The sequence below is a fragment of the Simochromis diagramma genome, unplaced genomic scaffold (assembly GCF_900408965.1).
Source record: "Simochromis diagramma unplaced genomic scaffold, fSimDia1.1 OVJJ01000293.1, whole genome shotgun sequence".
In the NCBI taxonomy this organism is placed as follows: Eukaryota; Metazoa; Chordata; class Actinopteri; order Cichliformes; family Cichlidae; genus Simochromis; species Simochromis diagramma.
The window spans coordinates 13395516-13414409 of NW_024386801.1; the positions used below are offsets into that span (position 1 = coordinate 13395516).

Genomic DNA, 18894 nt, shown 5'->3' on the forward strand with positions numbered 1-18894 from the left:
GTAAATATACAGGGGACACTTAGACATTCATGTCTAAGTGGATTACCCCAAGAAAAGCACTTGTTTATTGAAGGTGTGCACAGATGTATGCAGTCCTATAAGTGTCTAATCTGACCAGATTGTGGAGCAGCGGGTGACTGCTAACAAGGGTAACTGCAGATTAAGGTCAGTTTGCGACACAGCAGACAGAAAACAAGGCTAATAAATGCCAAACATCACCTGTTTACCCATCTTCCATCTGAGGGAGCTTTGTTCTCATCACTCCAGGCACTGATTAATGCGCCTGGCTTTTAGGTTACTACCTGTGCCACATAAGATACTTAAAGAGATATAGGAACAGATCCACATCTACAGTCTTTCATCTCACTGCACTAAGTGATCAGGCTGCCAGTGTCTGGAGTCAGTCATGTGACCAAGAAGTCAGGCTGGGCATGTGGGACTTCCTGCTATTGAAAAGAGAAGGCACCGCCAGCAGAGTCTTCAACAGAAATGGAGTATCCTTTTTTCTTGCTACATTCTCCTGAAGGAAAGGTAAGATTGTAACCTCGTAACCAGCTGTATCATTAACATTAGCAAACACATGCTCTACTCTTATGAGCAAAATATGTTGATGTGTTGTTTTATTTACTTTTCCACTTAATGTCCGTGCACGGACTAAAACCAGGGAAACAGCAATTATCTCGACATAGTTCAAGATACTCAGAGCAACCTGCTCATTCATACATCACAGAAGTAACTGAACTAATTAAGCCACAAATGTTTTTCCCAATAGTGTTTCAGTCACACAGGAATGGACACTTTGTTGATTGTTGCTAAAAAAGATATAAGGACACGATGAGTCTACAAGCTCCAGATATCCACCCCCACCACCACCACACTTTTATATACATGTAGAGGGAGTTATCCTTTTGTAGGGCAGAAGATTGCACCAGCCTTTGCAGTGGGTAACCGACAAGAAAATCAATTAAAAACATAGTTAGCAGATCAACTGACAAAAAAGAAGTAAATAGCTGAAGCCCTCTCTTGCTGGTCTCTTGCTGAAATTGCATCACATTGTGGTATATATTCTGTTTTTGCATTTTCATCAAGCAAATGGCTTAAATGAGGCGCAAGTCTTAGCAGCAGGGCCAGCTGATTTTGTTTGGGTTAATAGAAGGTTTAAATGAACTCTGTAAATTAGAGGATCTTTTGATTGCCAGCTTTTCCCGTCAACCCAACAGGAGTGCCAGGAGTGGGAGGAGCGCCACAGTGACGACGACGCTGATGCAGACGAGATCCTGTGTGGAATCCAAGTAAACATCAGTTTCAGTGTCTTCCTATTACAACCTTGTAGCATTTTTAAAACCATTCAAGGATAAAATATTGTTGCATATAAAAGATAATTAAAAACAAACAAAGCATTGCATGGTCATTCAAGAGCTTGATAAAAGTATTTGTCAGGAACAATGATTTCTCCTTTTAATGATTTCACACTAATGCAAACAAAATTGTCTACATTGTAAACACACTTCTTGAAATCCACTTTTGTTCACATACTTGACTCATTTAAATTTTTTTCTTAATCTTTCTGTTGCAGTGAGTTTGTGTGTATTTAAGCAAAGCCAACAAATGATATGTTACTCTGAGGAACATGTTTAGTTTATTTTTTAAAAAATCTCAAACAAATCTTTAGAGAGTAAAAATACACAATAACTGGCTTGTTCAGATCACACATAATCAGCGTTAAACTGTATCAATACATGTCATCTCATACACTGGAGTTATAACGGTGTAACTTCCTTTCATCATGCTTCATAGGGGGAGTTGTGGAGTCAGTATCCCGCTGACTTCTGTCGCCACCCCTGGCTGGACAGGGACATCGAGGCAGTCAGGACTCTGTATTCAGTCTCTGCAGTCTCTGTCAGGTGAACTTCTGAACATCCCTCCTTGTTCATGGCTTTTAATAGAAGTGACCCATGGTCCTTTTTAAACTACATTTTCACAATTTCCCTTCTTTTTTTTCTCCTAGGGAGTACGGGTCAATTGATGATGTGGATGTGGACTTAAAAATTAATGCTAACTTTTTAGATGTGAGTTGATTTACATCAATTTACAAGTGAATTACATTTTTATCTTCTATTCACCAATTTATCTAAGTAATTAATTATTATTTTTAAATAGACAGAGACTTGAAGGTACTATCTCTATGTGAAGTGCAGCTAATATGTGAGCCCATGTTCTCGATTTGATCAGCTCTCTTTGGATCTATAAGTTAACCTAATTTTATCTTGAATTAACCGTCTCAAAACCACTTCCGATCTATGTTTAGGATCATTATCCTGCTGGATCATATAGTCACCACAGAAATGTGACTTTCTGACTTATAGTTTGATGTCCTAAAAAATGTCTTCACTGTCATATCAGCACTATCATTACTGTTGGTGTGCCCAGAATAACTCATATTTTCAAGCACAGAGAGGCAAATCCTAATCAAATGAAAAGAAGTTAAAGAGTCTTGTGAATTTAAAACATGAACCATGTTCCAATTATGCATTCTGGGAACAGTATGCATTAAGCTTTTCCATTAGTTAGATGTTTTATGTTATCACATTTATATCTATAGAAGAGACCACGTTTTTCTTTTGTGACTGTGCCTCTGTGACAAATGGATGTCTGGAACCTTCTGACTACAACTGCACATGCATTGGTTAAAGTGACATATTCGCATGACACCTGAAAGCGTTGAAATCTTTTTGGTGTCCACAGGAGGTGGCAGCCCAAGCCTGGAGGATTAATCTATCGGAGCCTGTCGTTATCCGTCTGCAGTTTTCTATGTCTCAGTATCTGGATGGACCTGGTGAGCAGCAACAATACATCCACATGCAGAATTCACTTCAGTCTAAATCAATGTGACACTTGATCAAGTGATGTTTCTCACTGCAGCACCTTCAGTTGAGGTCTTCCAGCTGTCTAATAATAATAACTTCAGTCTTGAGAAACAGTTGCAGAAGTGAGTGTTCATAGATTAACTGCTCCAACGGGACACATCCACCCTTTTTATCTCAGTCATAACTCATCTGAAGATTGTGTAAAAGCCAACCTTTCATTTTTGTTCTCCAGTATTCTCACAGTTTTCATATCTCGGGTGTGGAAACACCTTGCAAACGACAACATTGTAACTGGGCAGAAGAGGAGTCACAGCTGGTTCAGGCCAAGTGGAACCATCAAGAAATTTTGTGCAAGACTTAGCACCAGGCTGCCACTATCAAAGTATGAAAGAGTTAAATGACACAGCTGTTTTACTGGCTGAATCCATTAGTGCATGGATCTATTCACTCCTGTCTAACAATCAGCAGGCTAAAGGAGCTCCAGGAGCCGGCTGCAAGACGCCGGATCATTTTACCAGCAATGAAGCTGAACCGTCTCACAAATCATACAACTTCCTACACCATCAAGAATCCCGGAGAGCTCTTCACCTCCACGCCCAGCGGAAAGGTGAAGGAAAATATACTTCAAAATACATCGATGTGGAAAATTGGTGTGTGTGTACATATTTTCTATCTGCAACTGTGTTTCAGGTTCAGGTTCAGATTCTTTTATTGATAGCCTTAGGTAGATTTGTTTTGACGCTAATTGACCTGACATCAAAAACTATATTCACATATACATGGTAAAAAAGGAGAAAAGACAGAGTGCTCCAGGCTTCACTAAAACAACAACTTCAATCCCTGAGGCTATAAATAGCACAAAAAGGCTACAAAACTAAAAAATCTAAATTAATCGATTCCAATTAAAATGAATTAATAGGTGGAATAGATGTGTGCACAATTTGATGTTCTGTCATCTTCCAAAATACAAAGACTAAAAGTAAAAAAAATTAAAACTAACTCAATAACAGATCCATCAAACAGCATCTTAATGATGTGAAAGGTGAACAGTTTCCACAAGCAAAACAAACTATCAAAATTCAGTCTTGCATCAGTAATAATCCCTGTGCACACATTACACAGTATGACCCTTAATGTTTGTGGCATCAAGTGTGCTGGACTTTTTTCATTTGGTCTTTAATGTGTTGAGCTGGAGATCAGACTCTTCAAACCACCTGTTCAATAACCGATCTGTGGCTGGTGTGCAAAAGACTAATAATGGCATTTAATCTGCATATGTTAAAGTGTTTGTCCTTTCAAACATCCTCTGACACATGTTCGTGCATCGTATAAACAGCAAGGAGGACAGGACACACCCTTGTGAACCAGCAGATGACCTGACTTGGCCAAACAGAAGCCCATTCACTGTCTGCGTTCTGTTAGAAAGTCCAGATTATGACTTAACTCAAATGGACTTAAAAGCCTACAAATTAAAACATGACTGAATGGTGTTAAATGCAGAAGATAAATCAGTAAACAGTAAAGAGTCTGACATGATATCCGTCTCCTTCCAAGGGTTTAAGGAGCAAATTAAGAAGAGTTAGTGTGGAGTCTTAGACTCCTCTGTGAAGGTTATACGCAAACAGTCTTTCAAAGATATTACTAAGACTGAGGTCAAAGCCTCTGGTTGAAAATCACTGCGGGCTTTGGGGTGATTGGAATTTGGTAACAGGGACAATTTCAGCATTCTTCCACACACTGAGGACATGTATAACTTTAGGAACTGAATAAAAGATGTAGTGAAAAACCAGGCCCAGCTTGTTTGCAGTGTTTAAGCAGCCTTCCACATTTACTTGCCTGATCCCTGACTCTTGTTTACCGTAATATGAAGAAATTCCTTTACAACTTCACTAATATTAAAATGCTGTCCCTTAATGTGTGGCTCAGTTCCTGAAAGTCTTTGCTGAAATCATATATGTCAAACGGATAATCAAAGCATAAGAGCATTGGCAAATTCTCTGTCTGAATGGTAAAACCCTCTAAAATGCCATGCGTACTGGTCTTTGCTTTTCAGCTCTTTGGTGGCTGCCTGCAGCTCTGATGCTTCTCCCTATTGAAAAGCATATCTCTTTCTTTGAATTGTGGACTTAACTACTTTCGTAACCCATGGCTTATTATTTGAGTACTTTAAACCCTCTTACATGGAATAATCATATCTCTGCAAAAAGAAATATATGAGCATTATATGTCCACAAAATTGTCCAGATCACCTCCACAGGATTGCTCGAAAACATCCCAATTAGTGCATTCAAAGCATTCCTGCAGGCAGAGCACTCCTTCCTCAAATCTGTCTTTGATGTCACCAATCTGGACTTTATTTCGGTCTTTCCAGAGTTGTTACCATTTTTTTTAAAGTTCTGAATATAGAGTGATATTGTTTGTGACCCTTCTTCCACAGAGGGTGATGGTCTCAGCAGTGAAATCATCAGCACAGCTTAACACTAAACAGCTGATGGAGCTACTCTTCACATCCCAGGCAATCGGGCACTGTAAGACCACACCAACTCTGCAGCACGGCTTCTTGGTGCAGGTGAAAGCTTACTCTAATCTGATGGTTTGTGTTCTGCTGGAGTTCTCTTGCTCATAGGGGATTGTCTGAGTTCTCTTAAATAAATAATTTAGGGTCTTAACTTTGCAATATAAAAGGCTTTGAGTCATTTATTGTGAATTGGTGCTACTTAAAAAAAATTGAATTGCTTGTTAAAACTTGCGTTTGCTAGGGGACAACCAATCACAAGATAGTTGGCTTGAAGAGAGGGAAGCTACTGAAGGGCTGGTGCAAGGCCTGGGATAAGATAAATAATGATTAGTTTGAACTGTGAATCATGGAAAGCGACACTATTAAGAGTCCAGTTACAAAATATGGAGCTGGAAAGCAGGAAAATTGACTTTAAGCATGACATTTGAGCAGGTTTGTGTTGATTTTGAATTATTTTCTTAGAAAGCTACTTTGCCTCTGTTTTCATTGTGTGCACAGATAATGAGGTATGCTGAGCAGAGGATCCCAACACTGAATGAATATTGTGTTGTTTGCGATGAGCGGCACGTGTTTCAAAATGGGCCCATGCTTAAGGTGCGAGCTCTCGATAAATAATTAACTGTTGGTTGAGCAGCTATTCAGTAAAACTGAGCCTTAATTCTTCGACAGTATTCTCTACGTTGTGTGTTTGTAGCCAGCGGTTTGCACCAGGGAGCTGTGTGTGTTTTCCTTTCACATGCTGGGGGTTATGTCTGGAGCGACAGAAGAGGTTGCCACCGGTGCAGAGGTCGGTAAGCTTTTAAATATTTTATAGCAGGAGTTATTACAGTATGGGACATGAGTGAGGCAATAATCTTTGCTGTTGCAGGTGATCGACTTGTTGGTAGCCATGTGCAGAGCTGCCCTTCAGTCTTCACGCAAGAGCCTTATTTTTGAACCGTACCCTTCTATTGTCGATCCACACAACCCCAAAACTCTCGCCTTTAGTCCAAAGGTATCAGCTGAATCAAAGTTGCCACTGGCGTGATCTGTCGTGCACTATTCAGTGTGTCATTTTACTGATTTGTTTTCGCTTTTGTTGTAACAGAGCAGAAGCTATGACAGGCTGCAGAAAGCTCTGGACAATGTCTTGTTGGTCAGGAGGATGGCACAGGTGAGGTCTTTTAAAGTAAAATCTACACTCTCATTTTCAACAATTACACATCGGTCTGCTGACTGAGCACAAACTCAAAGCAGGTAAATGATTTCCTGAACTGGATTTATTAGATTATAATGATTAAATTGTCTTTAAATCATACTCAGGGTCCATATTCTGAGATTAAGAAGCAGCTGGACAAGATAGACCCTCTCGCACACCCATTACTGCAGTGGTGAGAGACTAAATCTGGATGTGTTTTTAGTTATTATTTAGTAGATCGCTGCATATCTGTCCTTTTGTTACTCACTCGCCTCAGTAGCCATTCATCGAGTCTAGTTCAAACTTGGCAAGCGCATTGTTTTGGGCTAAGTAATTGCAGCGTTGCGTCTGAAGTCGTTTAAATGAAAGTGTTAGAAAAGAGTAACTTGAGTGAAATCCAGTTATATTTAGGTTAACATCTGGATTTGCTTTTGTGTGTTTTACAACAGGATTTTAGCAAGCAACAGATCGCACATTGTGAAGCTTCCGCTGAGCAGGGTATGCCCAAGCAGTCAGATTTATTAGCAGTCTAGCCGCAAGCTTTAAAGCAGTTGTAGACTAGTTAATAATTAGCAGCCACATATCAAATTTCATACTGTGCTTTCTATAATTTAATGTTTTTTGTTGTTTTCAATCAATTGTTATTTAACAGCAACTGACGTTTATGCACACACCCCATCAGTTCCTGTTGATCAGCAGCCCTCCATGTAAGGAGGCTCAATTTCAAACTGCCAAAAAGCTTTATGGCAGCACCTTTGCTTTCCAGTAAGTGAAGTCAAAGATTTTTTTTTCATGAAATTTTCACATCATCACTTACTGTATACAGTATATAGAGCACGATCCATGCTTAGTAGATCATATTTCTCTTCTTTCAGTGGTTCCCACATTGAAAACTGGCACTCTATTTTGAGAAACGGGCTGGTTAACGCATCTTACACAAAGTTACAGGTAGAATATATAAATTCTAAATTCAAATTGTCTTTGATCACCGTCTGAAGTTACAGACAATTTCAACATAGGAAATTTTTATGTGGATGTTCAGACCACTGAAACCTCTCCCTTCTTTCTATTTTAGCTCCATGGTGCTGCGTATGGGAAAGGCATCTATTTGAGTCCCATTTCAAGCATATCATTTGGATATTCTGGTAAGAACTCTGTTTCTTGTCTGTCGATTACGAGTTCTTTTTGCATGTTTTTAAGAGTATTCTTCCATTTTTCTTTAGAGATGGGGAAAGGTCAGTACAAAATTCCTACCAGAGAAGAACTCTTGCAGAAATACAACCGAATAAACCAAATCAAGCAGGTCGGGTTGTTCACATTTATCTAAATGCTGCAAACATTCACTCTGGAGTACAATATCATTTTTTTGCTTTCAGTATCTCATCTTGTATTTCTATATGTTTTAGGAACAAGTGGGGGAAGGCAGGTTTTTGCAAAGCACGAACCTAAACTGCGTTGCACTCTGTGAAGGTAAATACGGAAGACCCCACAAAGCAACAAAGATGTATTTAATTGCATGTGATGTGATTTTGTCTATCTGTTAACAGTGATAACTTCTAAAAACCTGCAAAAACATGGCAACATTTGGGTGTGTCCGGTTTCTGACCACGTGTGCACGCGGTTCCTCTTTATGTGAGTAAGACAAAAAGCAGAAAGCAAAAGCAAACAATGAGAAACAGTTCCAACATTTTTTTTCTTCAGAAAGTTAGAACTCTGGACTTTATTTGAGCTTCCTAAAAAGGCTGCTTTCTTCTTCCACAGCTATGAAAACGGGCAGGTGGGAGATATCGACATAAACACCCAAGAGGACAAAATCCAGCAGGAAATTTCACGAGTAATTGCTTCAAAGCCATGCTGAGAAAACCAGGATACATACACACATATGTCATTTCTGTTCTTTATAATAAAAACAAAAACTGTGAGAATGAATATTGATTGTCTGTGGCTTTTTCTGGTTTAAGACATTAACATGAAACACGGAGCGCCTTGAGGTAAAAATTTACGTCTAGCATAAGTGAAAAACATTCACATGATTTAAACAAAAACCTCAAAACTGAATATGAGAAAAGCATACACACCCAGTGTATGCTGATGTTTATTGTGGCTAGCACAGTGGTTAGCACTGTTGCCTCATGCAAGAAGCCCCTGAGTTTGAATCCACTGGCCAGGGTTTTTCTGTGTGGAGTTTGCATGTTTTCTCTGGGTACCTGCAGTTAGTAGGATTAGGTTAATTATTCTAATTTAGCTATAGGTGAATGTGAGTGTGAACAGTTGTCGAGTGGTAACCTGTCCAGGGTTAGCCCTACCTCTCGACCTATGACAGGAATAGACCCGGATGAGGACAAGTGGAAAAGGATTTATGGAGTGACAGCTATGTCCTAAATCCATTAAATTGGAGGAAAAAACAATGTGCATGACAAGTTTTATGCTAACCAGACTCTGACTTAGTTGAACACTCCAAAAAATAACTCTTTAAATTAACTTAAAATAATCATGAATAGGATTTCCACCTTACTAAATGTCTTTCAGTACTTTTGTTGGACTGATGTAATTTGCCTGGATTGGATCAACTCAATTAAATTAAGTTGGGCTCAACTGCAGTAAATAAGCTGAGTCATCATTATTTAATTAAGCTGGTCCAACTAAAGTACATGAAGTTGAAAGAATTGAATAATGCTAAAATAAACCAATTTAATCAGGTGGAAATCCTTTCCATGGTTTTTTATGACCATTCAAATTGTTTTTTGTTTGAGTGCACAAACACATATTCACGTGTATATGTACATATACATACATGCACACATGTGCACAATCAAAGTCAACAAAATCTATGTGATATGAAATAAACAGTCAATCATCAAGTCCTAAATGGAGTATAAAAAAGTATGTACATACATGTTGATCCCTATTACATGCTCAACACTTTCAGATTTATCACATTCATCACCCCCACTTCCCCTCAGCATTTGTATATAATCACCCTACAAAAACAGAGAGAACAGAACAGGTATGATCCATCCATATTGTATGTATCTAGCAGTTCATCTATAGATGCATTCATCAGACATTAATTTCATATTCTTCCAAAAGCATGTTTTTAGAACAAACTAATGCTTGAACATTCCTGTAATGCAGGTTCACTTTAACCCACGGTGATATTAGTTTTGCAATATGTACTTTCTTCCACAAGATGGGGGTGTGACCATTAACTCTAAGGACCTTTTCGATATAAATACAGCGAATCAAACCCCATAACTGTTATGTTATGAAAAACATAAACTGGAGACTGAAGGATGTTTAAACTGGGTACGCAGCTGGGCGCTGGAGCTTCTGTTCATTTTCCAGCAACACTAAACATGTCAGATAAAAATAAACACTTGGGGAGATTCTGGAGCGTGCGCAAGGCCTCCACTGAACCACCTTCAAATATTTAATGAGTATTCTCGGGATGGGAATGCTGCTGTTAACTGGTGTTTATGAAAAGCAGATAATTCTTCTGTAAAGTAACTTAATTTGAACAATGCATTTCATGCTTCTGCTGATTGTTTAACATGGGGTGCATACCATCCTGCGAGGCAGAAATGCACCATTATAACAGCATGCTGATTCCATATGAGCCCTCCAGCTGCCTCCTCACCTCCTCCCTTGGATCAGCTTCTCTAAAGAGAGCTGCAACCAATGCACCTCTGTTCCCATCTGGATACTGATTTTCTGTCTTTCTATTTAATGTACTTATGGTCTGACAATAAAAAGTAGCAGCTCCAAGATGTGATTGTCCTTGTACATGTCATTTCTTAAAAAGAAGCACAACTTTTGTAGCAAGGATTATTTTGGGGTCAGCCCAGCAGGCGATGCACTGAAAGGAGGAGAGCTGTGAAGCTGCTGTAATAGCCCAAAGGAAGACATTTCTCTTGGACCATATGGCTCTCTGATGATAGCGCACTGGGAAAATAATCTTGAAAAACCACACTCCATTATATACTACAATGACTAGCATTGCTCCACATCTTGAGTGAGATTGGTTGTTTGGTGTCATATCTGCAAAACCGCACATTAAGAATGTCAGCAAAGTGGCACAATTGAGTCGAGTTCAGTTAAAACAAAGATTTATTTCAGCTGCGTGCCTTGATCTCATTAACTCGTGTTCATTCGTCTGTATAATTCAAGCAACCACACAGACAAAACCATTCCCAGATCCCTTAAGCCTTTTAACAAGAAACCCAACTAGCTGAAATATACAGACATTATTAAATGAGGCAAAATGTTGCATGTGCCTTTAAGAGCACTATGTCCCACTCTACATGTCTCTCTCTGAGCCTCATATGTGTCTGTTGGCATCAGCTGTCCTCAGTGCTGAAAAGAGCAAGGACATCTTTTCCTTCACTTCAGTGGGATTAGTGGAAGAAGTGCCCTCTTTATTCTGCTGGCTGCCATCTCAGCGCTCATAAAGGCAAAATGAAAAAGAAGCTTGGACGGAGAAGAGAGAGGATCAAGATAAGTGACAAGTTTAGATTACAGAGCCATTCAGCTTTTACTTTCTTAGAGTAAAGGAACAAGAACAATGTTTTAGATCCCAAAGGAGACATACAAATAGTCTGTTACTGCAGCTTCCCGCACTGTTATTTTGCTGCTTTCTAAGTAATGACTTAACCCAGGGGTCAGATGAACAGTGCTATATGTGGCAATGGAACAGCAGCCTACTTCATTCAGTCCCTCTGTCCAGATCTCGTTGCCACTTCCAAAAACTGCTGGTGAGAACAACTTCAGGAGAATCAGCCGCACAGAGGACAGCATTCCCTATCCGATCCCAGGCTTGGCCGCAGACATCCTGCACATGCGAGTAAAAGGAGGAAGCAAGATTCGCAGCTTACTGCAGTTTGCAGCAGCTCGCATGCAAGGGGAAGTAAGAAACCCAAATGGGATGTCACTAAGACAGGTGGTCTTCACTGGCTCAGGCAGAGGAGTCACAAAAACTATCACCTGTGTGGAGATCCTGAAACGTAAAGTTGAAGGTCTGCACCAGGTGTCCAAACTCTACTATAACACAGTGAAGGAGGTTTGGAAGAGTCCACAGCCTGGAGCACCAGGTATAACCATGGAGCGGAGAGTTCCTGCCATCTGCATCTATCTATCTAAAGATCCTCTGGACCCCCAGGAGCCTGGATATCAGCCACCACAAATCATCAGTGTTCCCACAGAGGATGCTGAGAGACGGAAGGGTCTGCTCAGGACGGTTCATGCTCACTCATCCCCACACACAGCCAAGAGACTCTGTCTGGATGATTCGAGTGCATGTCCTCCCTAAACCTCTGATTACTTCATGAGAAATAAGAAATTTTGCATTTGCATAGATTTAATAGATTGTTGTGTGCTCCGTTTTACAGCATGAAGCTTTCTTGAAGAAAATAATACCTCTGCATTTCTGGGGGTTTATCATGATGCTTATGTAAGGCATTTTGCTACAAAAGTAAACAGTTGTGTCTATAATGCTTCTTTGCAATACTTTGTCACTTTGTTGTGAAATGTAACAGGTTAACATATGACTATAACTATTATTAGCAACAATATCAGTAATAGAATTGTAGTCATAGAGGGGGAAATATTTTAATCCTGCTGAATTTCTATGTTGCCTCACTTACAAAGAAATGAACAGTCTCGGATTTTTATGAGAATTTAAAGAGCTAGTGGCTAAAATGCCTCCTGAGATGTCTTACTGCTGTGCTTACCGACAGTGATTTCTCCACCAAGTACTAAGTCATGTTTTGCTTGGGGATTAAATACTGATTTCAGTCAATGTCAGGCATTCAACTTTGATTTTTGATTTTGATTTTTGGTTAGTATTCTGTCTCTCTCCATTAACATGAAACTACCTTAAAAATCAAGAACTGATCATTTCTTTGTAAACTTCTGCAGGGGATCAAATGATTATTTGCCCCACTTTATAAGCTGATGATGGTGTTTTAGTGTAGTTATATTAATATTTAGTTTACTTGCAAATGAACAAGCAAACTCCACTGTGCCCAGCTGGGAAAACAGCTGGGGAAAGAAGCATACACAACAACCCATGCTAGACACTAATGACCACTGTCCGGGGTCATTCTGATGCAAAAAATCAACCAGTAGTCATGGATTTGGTCATAGTCATTTTAAATATAAAGAACATGTTTTGCATCAGTTGTCTATATTCTGTTTTCTGCCTGTGGAAATAATTCATGTGCACAATAATGGCTCACAAGAGCATACGTTTTTGGTTTGTTTGACTGACTTTGATAATGATGGTACTCTTTTGTAGTAGAGTCACATCAATGAAAATGAATCATAAAGTGACACAGTGGTCAAGTGGTCACCTCACTAACCTCCAGGTTAGTTGGGACTTCTTTGTGTAAAAGCTGCATGTTCCACCTGTGTGTGCTTTCTCCCTCACAAGAGATTGTTATTTTTAGGTTAACTTTGAACTGGCAATCGGTGTAGTTGTTTATATCTGTGGTAGACCGGTGACCTGCATAGGTTATGTGTAATGCTCTAGTTCGCCTTTGACCCAGGCTGAATAAATAGTAAAGAACATGAATTTAATTGTATGCATCTTATTTTTGAGGTTTTAGTGTCTGATGACATGAAATAAAAGCAGTTTAAATGTCCAACATTGAAGTTTTGCACACACACCTTTTTCATGCACATCACCACTTATATCTAACTAAAATGATCATAAATCTAAAATGTTCTGCTTTAAGAAAGCTCTGTGTCTTACAGTTTCAACTTGTGTGCAATTCTATCATCAAGAACCTTTGAAACATCTATGTTGTATCGTTCGCATTAAAAAGAAAGAAAGAAAAGATATCCCATAAAAAAATACTTCTCTGTGAGAATGACATTGCAAATATTAACATGTTTTCCCAGTTCTCAATCCTGCAATTTCTTTCTAGGGAAGTCAAGGGTAAATATGAACTGCAGTTTGCGCGTGCGCAACAGGAGATTGCGTACGTGCCAGGCTAACACAGTTAGCACTAGCTTCCTTCGGACAGACCGCACCGGTCCGTGTAGCTTGCAGTCTCGCATCATGTTCAGAGCCGCCGTCCGACTGTCAGTCTCCGGTGTCCGAAGTTTAACTCGGACGCAACCAGGGAGCCGAGGTAATTCCTAATTCAGTCACCCATTGTAAATATATTAATCTGTAATTGATATAGTTGCTTAGAAACTGTCAGGGAGACAATGTAACGGAAATCAAGTGTGACTGTCGGCATTTGCGGTTCCTTTACGGCTAAGCTAGCTAGCTTTTATTCAAGAAAAATCGTACTGGCGCTATTTAATAAACATTACGAAACTGCATTATAATGATTCAGCCATGATATCCACATTTTCATTCAGTCCAGCTTCTTCCCACGTAAACTGTGGGTGTTGTTCTTCTTGGCGGAGTTTATGTCCTTGTCATGACCCGGCTAGAAGGCTTCGTCTCGGGCCCTGTGATTGTGACTGCTGACGCTAGTTGCTAAGTAGGTTAGGTGACTGCAGGAGAGTTCAGCCAACTAGAATTCAACATCAAAACGGAGTTTGGCATAGATTTTTATGAAAAACAAACAGAATACTTTTCTGCATAGTTTTGTATTGTCTTGGTGTTTCTTTAGGGGCCAAGAAGTCTAAATGAGAAATGTTCTTTGGGTTGCAGGTTAATTAGTATTAACATGATACCTGAGCACATGCCTAAGTCATATTGTTTCATTTAAATTGCTATTAAATATAACCTGAGGACCATGTGACAGAAATTTCCGGTATGTCACGTCCTAGTGTGTCAGTCTGCTACGTGCAGACTGATACACAAGGTAGGTCATATCAGGACGGTGGCAGCGATCCAACTGCATCACATTACAAGGAAGAATTTGTCCTTTTTACATCGCAGATACAATTCCCGGCCTCTTTATTAGATACACCTATGAAATTTAATACTGGCGAGTGCAACAACACTGATGCCATCAAATCTACTTTAGGAATGATTGCATTTTCAGTTTTAGTTGGTTTGAAGAAAAAGTTGCTTTTATTATTATCATTATTATTATTGAAGTTAGAGTTGGGGTGGTAGTGTAAGTGTCCCTAATATTTCGCCCTTCATGTATGAAAATTTTAAAATAAGATGTAGCCCAGTCCTTCCGCATTTATTTAATAGGCACTGTAGGTTTATTTTATTAGACACAAATCACTGAAAAAAAAATTCTGTCTTATCATGCAGCTCTTCTGGCCTCAAGGTGTTATTCACATGGGAAGCAGGAGACAGACGAGGAGTTCGATGCCCGCTGGGTCACCTACTTTAACAAGCCAGATATTGACGCATGGGAACTGAGAAAAGGTACGTTTCTGGAATATAATAATGTTGAATCAATGTCATCACTGGAATTGAGAAACTGGAATTGTTATTCATTGCTGAGGTATGATTGTCTTGAGTCAACAGAGGTTATTATTAAAAAAAATTGGTCTTGTACAATTTTGCATTAAGAGGCTTAGTGAGATTAAGATTTAAGTAAACAGTCATAGTTTGCAATATAATGATTAAAATTGCATGTTTGCGTTGCATAGTTAACAAAAATGGTTGAATCTGTTGGTCAGAATCTGTTTACATTTGTTTCGATTCATTTCCTATTGTAAAACCCATATCATAACAATGTAAAAACTGAGCTTATTATAAGAAAATCAGTTTTCCTGATGAGACATTCACCCCTGATATTGTTTTAGTTATATAGACTGATAAAACTCATCTATATTGTTAACAGCTGCTAAACACTGATAGAGGCTGTGTGTAGCTTATAAATAAGCACTAGACAACAGTGGTTTGTCTAAATCAGTGGTCCCCAACCTTTTTTGCGCCACGGACCGGTTTATGCCTGACAATATTTTCACGGACCGGCCTTTAAGGTGTCGCGGATAAATACAACAAAATAAAACTAGTACCGGTACCGAAAAAAAGAAGATTTATTCACAACACACGTGAAAAGACCCAGGAAAACAGAGTTAACGATAAAAACGATAACAAAATAACGCTGAAAACCGATAAAAACCCTGAAAACCATACATTTCACACCTGAGCCTCAACTCTCGCGGCCCGGTACCAAACGACTCATGGACCGGTCCGAGGCCCGGGGGTTGGGGACCGCTGGTCTACAGTATGCAGGTTTATGTCACAGCTGATTTATCGAATATAACAGCCTACCTATGTCCATTAAATCTGTCAAACGTGACAAAAGCAAATAAAACCTTTTTGTTTTTGAGTCTTGGATTAATACAAATTTGATCCATTAGTAAGTAATTTTGGCAGCAGGGTGGTGTGTATGGAACCAGCTCAAAATAGACTCCTCTGATGATAATTGAAACGGGGGCATGTGCCCATTAAGTGTTCGCTTCATTTATAGAGTGCTTTGGTAAAGAGGGATTTAAAATACTGTTTCAAGCTACACCGAAAATAATTTGATGAGAATGGTTAGTCGTTTTATTTATTTGTTGTTTGCGTTCAGATCCTTTAGAAGTCTTTTTCTCTGATCTCCGGTTTAAATGTGTTGTGACTGTTTGTTTCAGGGATGAACACATTGATTGGGTACGATTTGGTACCTGAGCCAAAGATTCTCGAGGCTGCACTGAGAGCCTGTCGGAGGTTAAACGACTTGGCCAGCGCTATCCGAATTTTGGAAGCTGTGAAGGTGAGAGAAAAGGCACATGAGAGAAAATTGCCAGCCAGAGCCTTTGTAGTCAGATAATGGTGATTAATGGGTTTTATTGTTTATTTCCTCAGGACAAAGCCGGACCCCATAAAGATATCTACCCGTACGTGATCCAGGAGCTGCGGCCTACTTTAAATGAGCTTGGCATCTCTACACCTGAAGAGCTCGGCATTGACAAAATTTAGCAGAGCAGGTAGTAAAACCATCTATTCAGTCATGTTTATTCTCTTCCATGTTTGTTATAAGATGGCTGTTTAACAGATGTCTATATATGTTTGTTTGTTTCAGATCAAAAAACATACCCTGGACTCAAAACCCTTTTACTTCAATGTTTGCCTCATAAAACGCGTGCGATATTTAATTTGGCCTTTATTAAGTTCTGTTGCTTGTAAAATATTGTTGAACATAATAAAGGAAACTGTATCTTTGAGTGTCACAAGGATATGGAATATTTTTCAATAGTCTGAGTAATTGTTGGAGCAATATTTCATTACACGTTGCTTTAATAGAGAACAAAGTGTCACCAAATGGTACATGTTGTCCGAGTGTGTGTCTTGTAAGATTCACATTTTACCACCAGGGAGCAGCATTTCCATATGAATGTAAAATCATTCTACTGTACTCAATCTACATCTGTTTTCTTTTTTTTATTTCAGGGAAAATTTATGTGCGGGTAAAATAAACTTGTTCAAAGGAAAAATTGTGTGATGTTATTATGAGCAGATGTCTGAAGTAAAATGTATTTTTCCTGATAAATATCTTTTTATGGTTGTTTGTCCCTGTGTGTTGGCCCTGCGACAGACAGACAGACCTGTCCAGGGTGAACCCCGCCTCTCGCCCTATGACAGCTGGGATAGGCTCCAGCGCCCCCCGCGACCCTGAAAAGGATAAGCGGAAGCGAATGGATGGATGGAAATATCTTTTTAAGAATTTATATTTTTCTAAGTTACATTTTGTATTGCGAGTATAATTGTCATTTTAAAATTACTCAGTTTGTGTAGTCTGCCCCCCCCCCCCCCCCCCCCCCCTCAAAAAAAAAAACAAACAAACATGACTTTGAGTATTAAGCGGTTCCTCCATAGATTTTAAAAATCTGATTCATCATTTGGAAATGTGTCTTTAGATGTAGGAACTAAAAGTCAAAGTTGGCAAAACTATTTCAGTACAAAAATGTAGCTTTTGATTTCCAAATATGCCTCAAAAATTTAGTGCAGTAGAATCACATTAACAAATGACTTGTTCTTTAGGCTTCTAGACTATGTTGTTTTTTTTAGGTATATTTTAAGGAAGCTTGGTTTGAAGTGATACTTTTGTGTAATGGAATGGGACATTTTTAAAATGAGTACAGGATCATTTCTGTGCTTTCTACACCGGTAAAACTAAAACCTTAAAAGTATCTAGTATAAAATTAAAACCCCTTTAATAGATCTTCAGCTGCTTATTATTTTTATCTGTATGAACTTATTTCTGAGAAGCTAAGACACTTGATAGTATTATCTTATTGGTAGCCTACTAGAATATTTTTAGAGGTGCAGGAAATGGCGGTTATCTACTCTGTGCCACAATGGGCTAGTTATTATTGTCCGTGATCTAAATACCACAAAACATCCTGCAGAGCATTTTAATTTCGATTTCTCTTGCTGGGTTTAAAATTAAAAAAATAAATAAATATATATATTTAGATATAGTTGGTCTGGCTTGTGATTACCTACAGGTCTACAAAAGCTTTATTCGATGGCTGAATCTAAGAGTTCTGCTCACATCAACAGCGTCAGCCAATAGCTTTATTTAGACTGGTGGGAGAAACTATAGACACTGATTCCCCCGAGCAAGCAGAGTAATCACATGTAGTATTTTGCTGCTCAGAATAGCAGAGCATCAAATGTTCACCAAGGCGCCGAGATTACAGTTATAGTTAGGTTTTCTTAGCAGGCAACTATAGAAAGGAGACATTTCTCCTGCTGGCACTGCTTGAAGAGTTTAGTTACTTCAGAGTTCCTTCATAAATAAATGTGTTGAATGGTTATTGGAAAACAGCAGGGGTGTGGCACCAGCTGGGGACAGGGGTGGCACTGCTATCTCAAATTTGAATGGCCCTTTTTAATGCCCCGCCAACGGGAGAAAAAGGATATGATTCACTGGGAATAATAGCTCTTAATGTTTCAGTGCTTTTATGCACATCTTACTGCTCCCTAGCTCCTGTACTTTCTAAATGTGAACATAAAACAAAGGACGTGTAAGACGTTATTTTTGCCCTACCAAACACCACTGGTTAAAAACAATGGAATTATTCCCCAAAACCACACCATAAAAAGACACATTGTTTCCATGTACAACAGAGTCAGAGCGTCTCTTACAGACCAGGAAATATCACAGAAGAAAGCAAATGCACACATCTTTGTTTTTGCAATACTGCCACACTGGACTGACAGCTTATCTGGTTAAGAAATGTTTGTGAACAGACTGACAAACAACAAGCACAAACTAGCCATTAAACACCTTTAAGCTGTGTATTATTTGTTGCATGGTGAGCCTGATGTATGTAAGCTGTGCAAAATTGCCCCACTGCCTCACTTGCCACTAAAACATTGGATTAGTGACTGGATGGGTTACCTCAGTAACATAAAGCAT

General features: G+C 39.1%; 3 protein-coding genes across 3 annotated transcripts; all 3 read left to right on the forward strand.

Annotated features, from left to right (window-relative positions):
• The first annotated feature begins 421 nt into the window (after window positions 1-421).
• On the forward strand, window positions 422-8504 carry LOC120729956 (protein mono-ADP-ribosyltransferase PARP6-like). Its single transcript, XM_040025987.1, has 22 exons — window positions 422-531; window positions 1221-1292; window positions 1798-1904; window positions 2009-2069; window positions 2746-2836; window positions 2923-2989; window positions 3100-3249; window positions 3333-3474; window positions 5305-5436; window positions 5884-5979; window positions 6080-6172; window positions 6254-6379; window positions 6473-6538; window positions 6688-6755; window positions 7012-7060; window positions 7215-7327; window positions 7438-7510; window positions 7638-7707; window positions 7786-7865; window positions 7969-8032; window positions 8110-8194; window positions 8324-8504. Exons 1-22 carry the CDS (start codon window positions 490-492, stop codon window positions 8418-8420), a joined length of 1944 nt encoding a protein of 647 aa, XP_039881921.1. The 5' UTR covers window positions 422-489; the 3' UTR covers window positions 8421-8504.
• Window positions 8505-10898: 2394 nt separating this feature from the next.
• LOC120729958 (ribonuclease P protein subunit p25-like protein) lies at window positions 10899-14894 on the forward strand. Its single transcript, XM_040025989.1, has 2 exons — window positions 10899-13692; window positions 14784-14894. The coding sequence occupies exon 1, from the start codon at window positions 11247-11249 to the stop codon at window positions 11865-11867; it is 621 nt and encodes a 206-aa protein (XP_039881923.1). The 5' UTR covers window positions 10899-11246; the 3' UTR covers window positions 11868-13692; window positions 14784-14894.
• On the forward strand, window positions 13581-16963 carry LOC120729959 (cytochrome c oxidase subunit 5A, mitochondrial-like). Its single transcript, XM_040025991.1, has 5 exons — window positions 13581-13692; window positions 14784-14900; window positions 16121-16242; window positions 16335-16456; window positions 16552-16963. Exons 1-4 carry the CDS (start codon window positions 13620-13622, stop codon window positions 16446-16448), a joined length of 426 nt encoding a protein of 141 aa, XP_039881925.1. The 5' UTR covers window positions 13581-13619; the 3' UTR covers window positions 16449-16456; window positions 16552-16963.
• The last annotated feature ends 1931 nt before the right edge of the window (window positions 16964-18894 follow it).

Bases quoted from the DNA above. Each gene is read 5' to 3' on its own strand.
- LOC120729956 (XM_040025987.1), top strand. From the start codon at position 490: ATGGAGTATCCTTTTTTCTTGCTACATTCTCCTGAAGGAAAG. The intron at 6,756-7,011 runs GTGAGAGACTAA...GTTTTACAACAG, and splicing joins GCACACCCATTACTGCAGTG to GATTTTAGCAAGCAACAGAT. The intron at 7,866-7,968 runs GTCGGGTTGTTC...TATATGTTTTAG, and splicing joins GAATAAACCAAATCAAGCAG to GAACAAGTGGGGGAAGGCAG.
- LOC120729958 (XM_040025989.1), top strand. From the start codon at position 11,247: ATGGAACAGCAGCCTACTTCATTCAGTCCCTCTGTCCAGATCTCGTTG.
- LOC120729959 (XM_040025991.1), top strand. From the start codon at position 13,620: ATGTTCAGAGCCGCCGTCCGACTGTCAGTCTCCGGTGTCCGAAGTTTA. The intron at 13,693-14,783 runs GTAATTCCTAAT...CTTATCATGCAG, and splicing joins GACGCAACCAGGGAGCCGAG to CTCTTCTGGCCTCAAGGTGT. The intron at 14,901-16,120 runs GTACGTTTCTGG...TGTTTGTTTCAG, and splicing joins CGCATGGGAACTGAGAAAAG to GGATGAACACATTGATTGGG.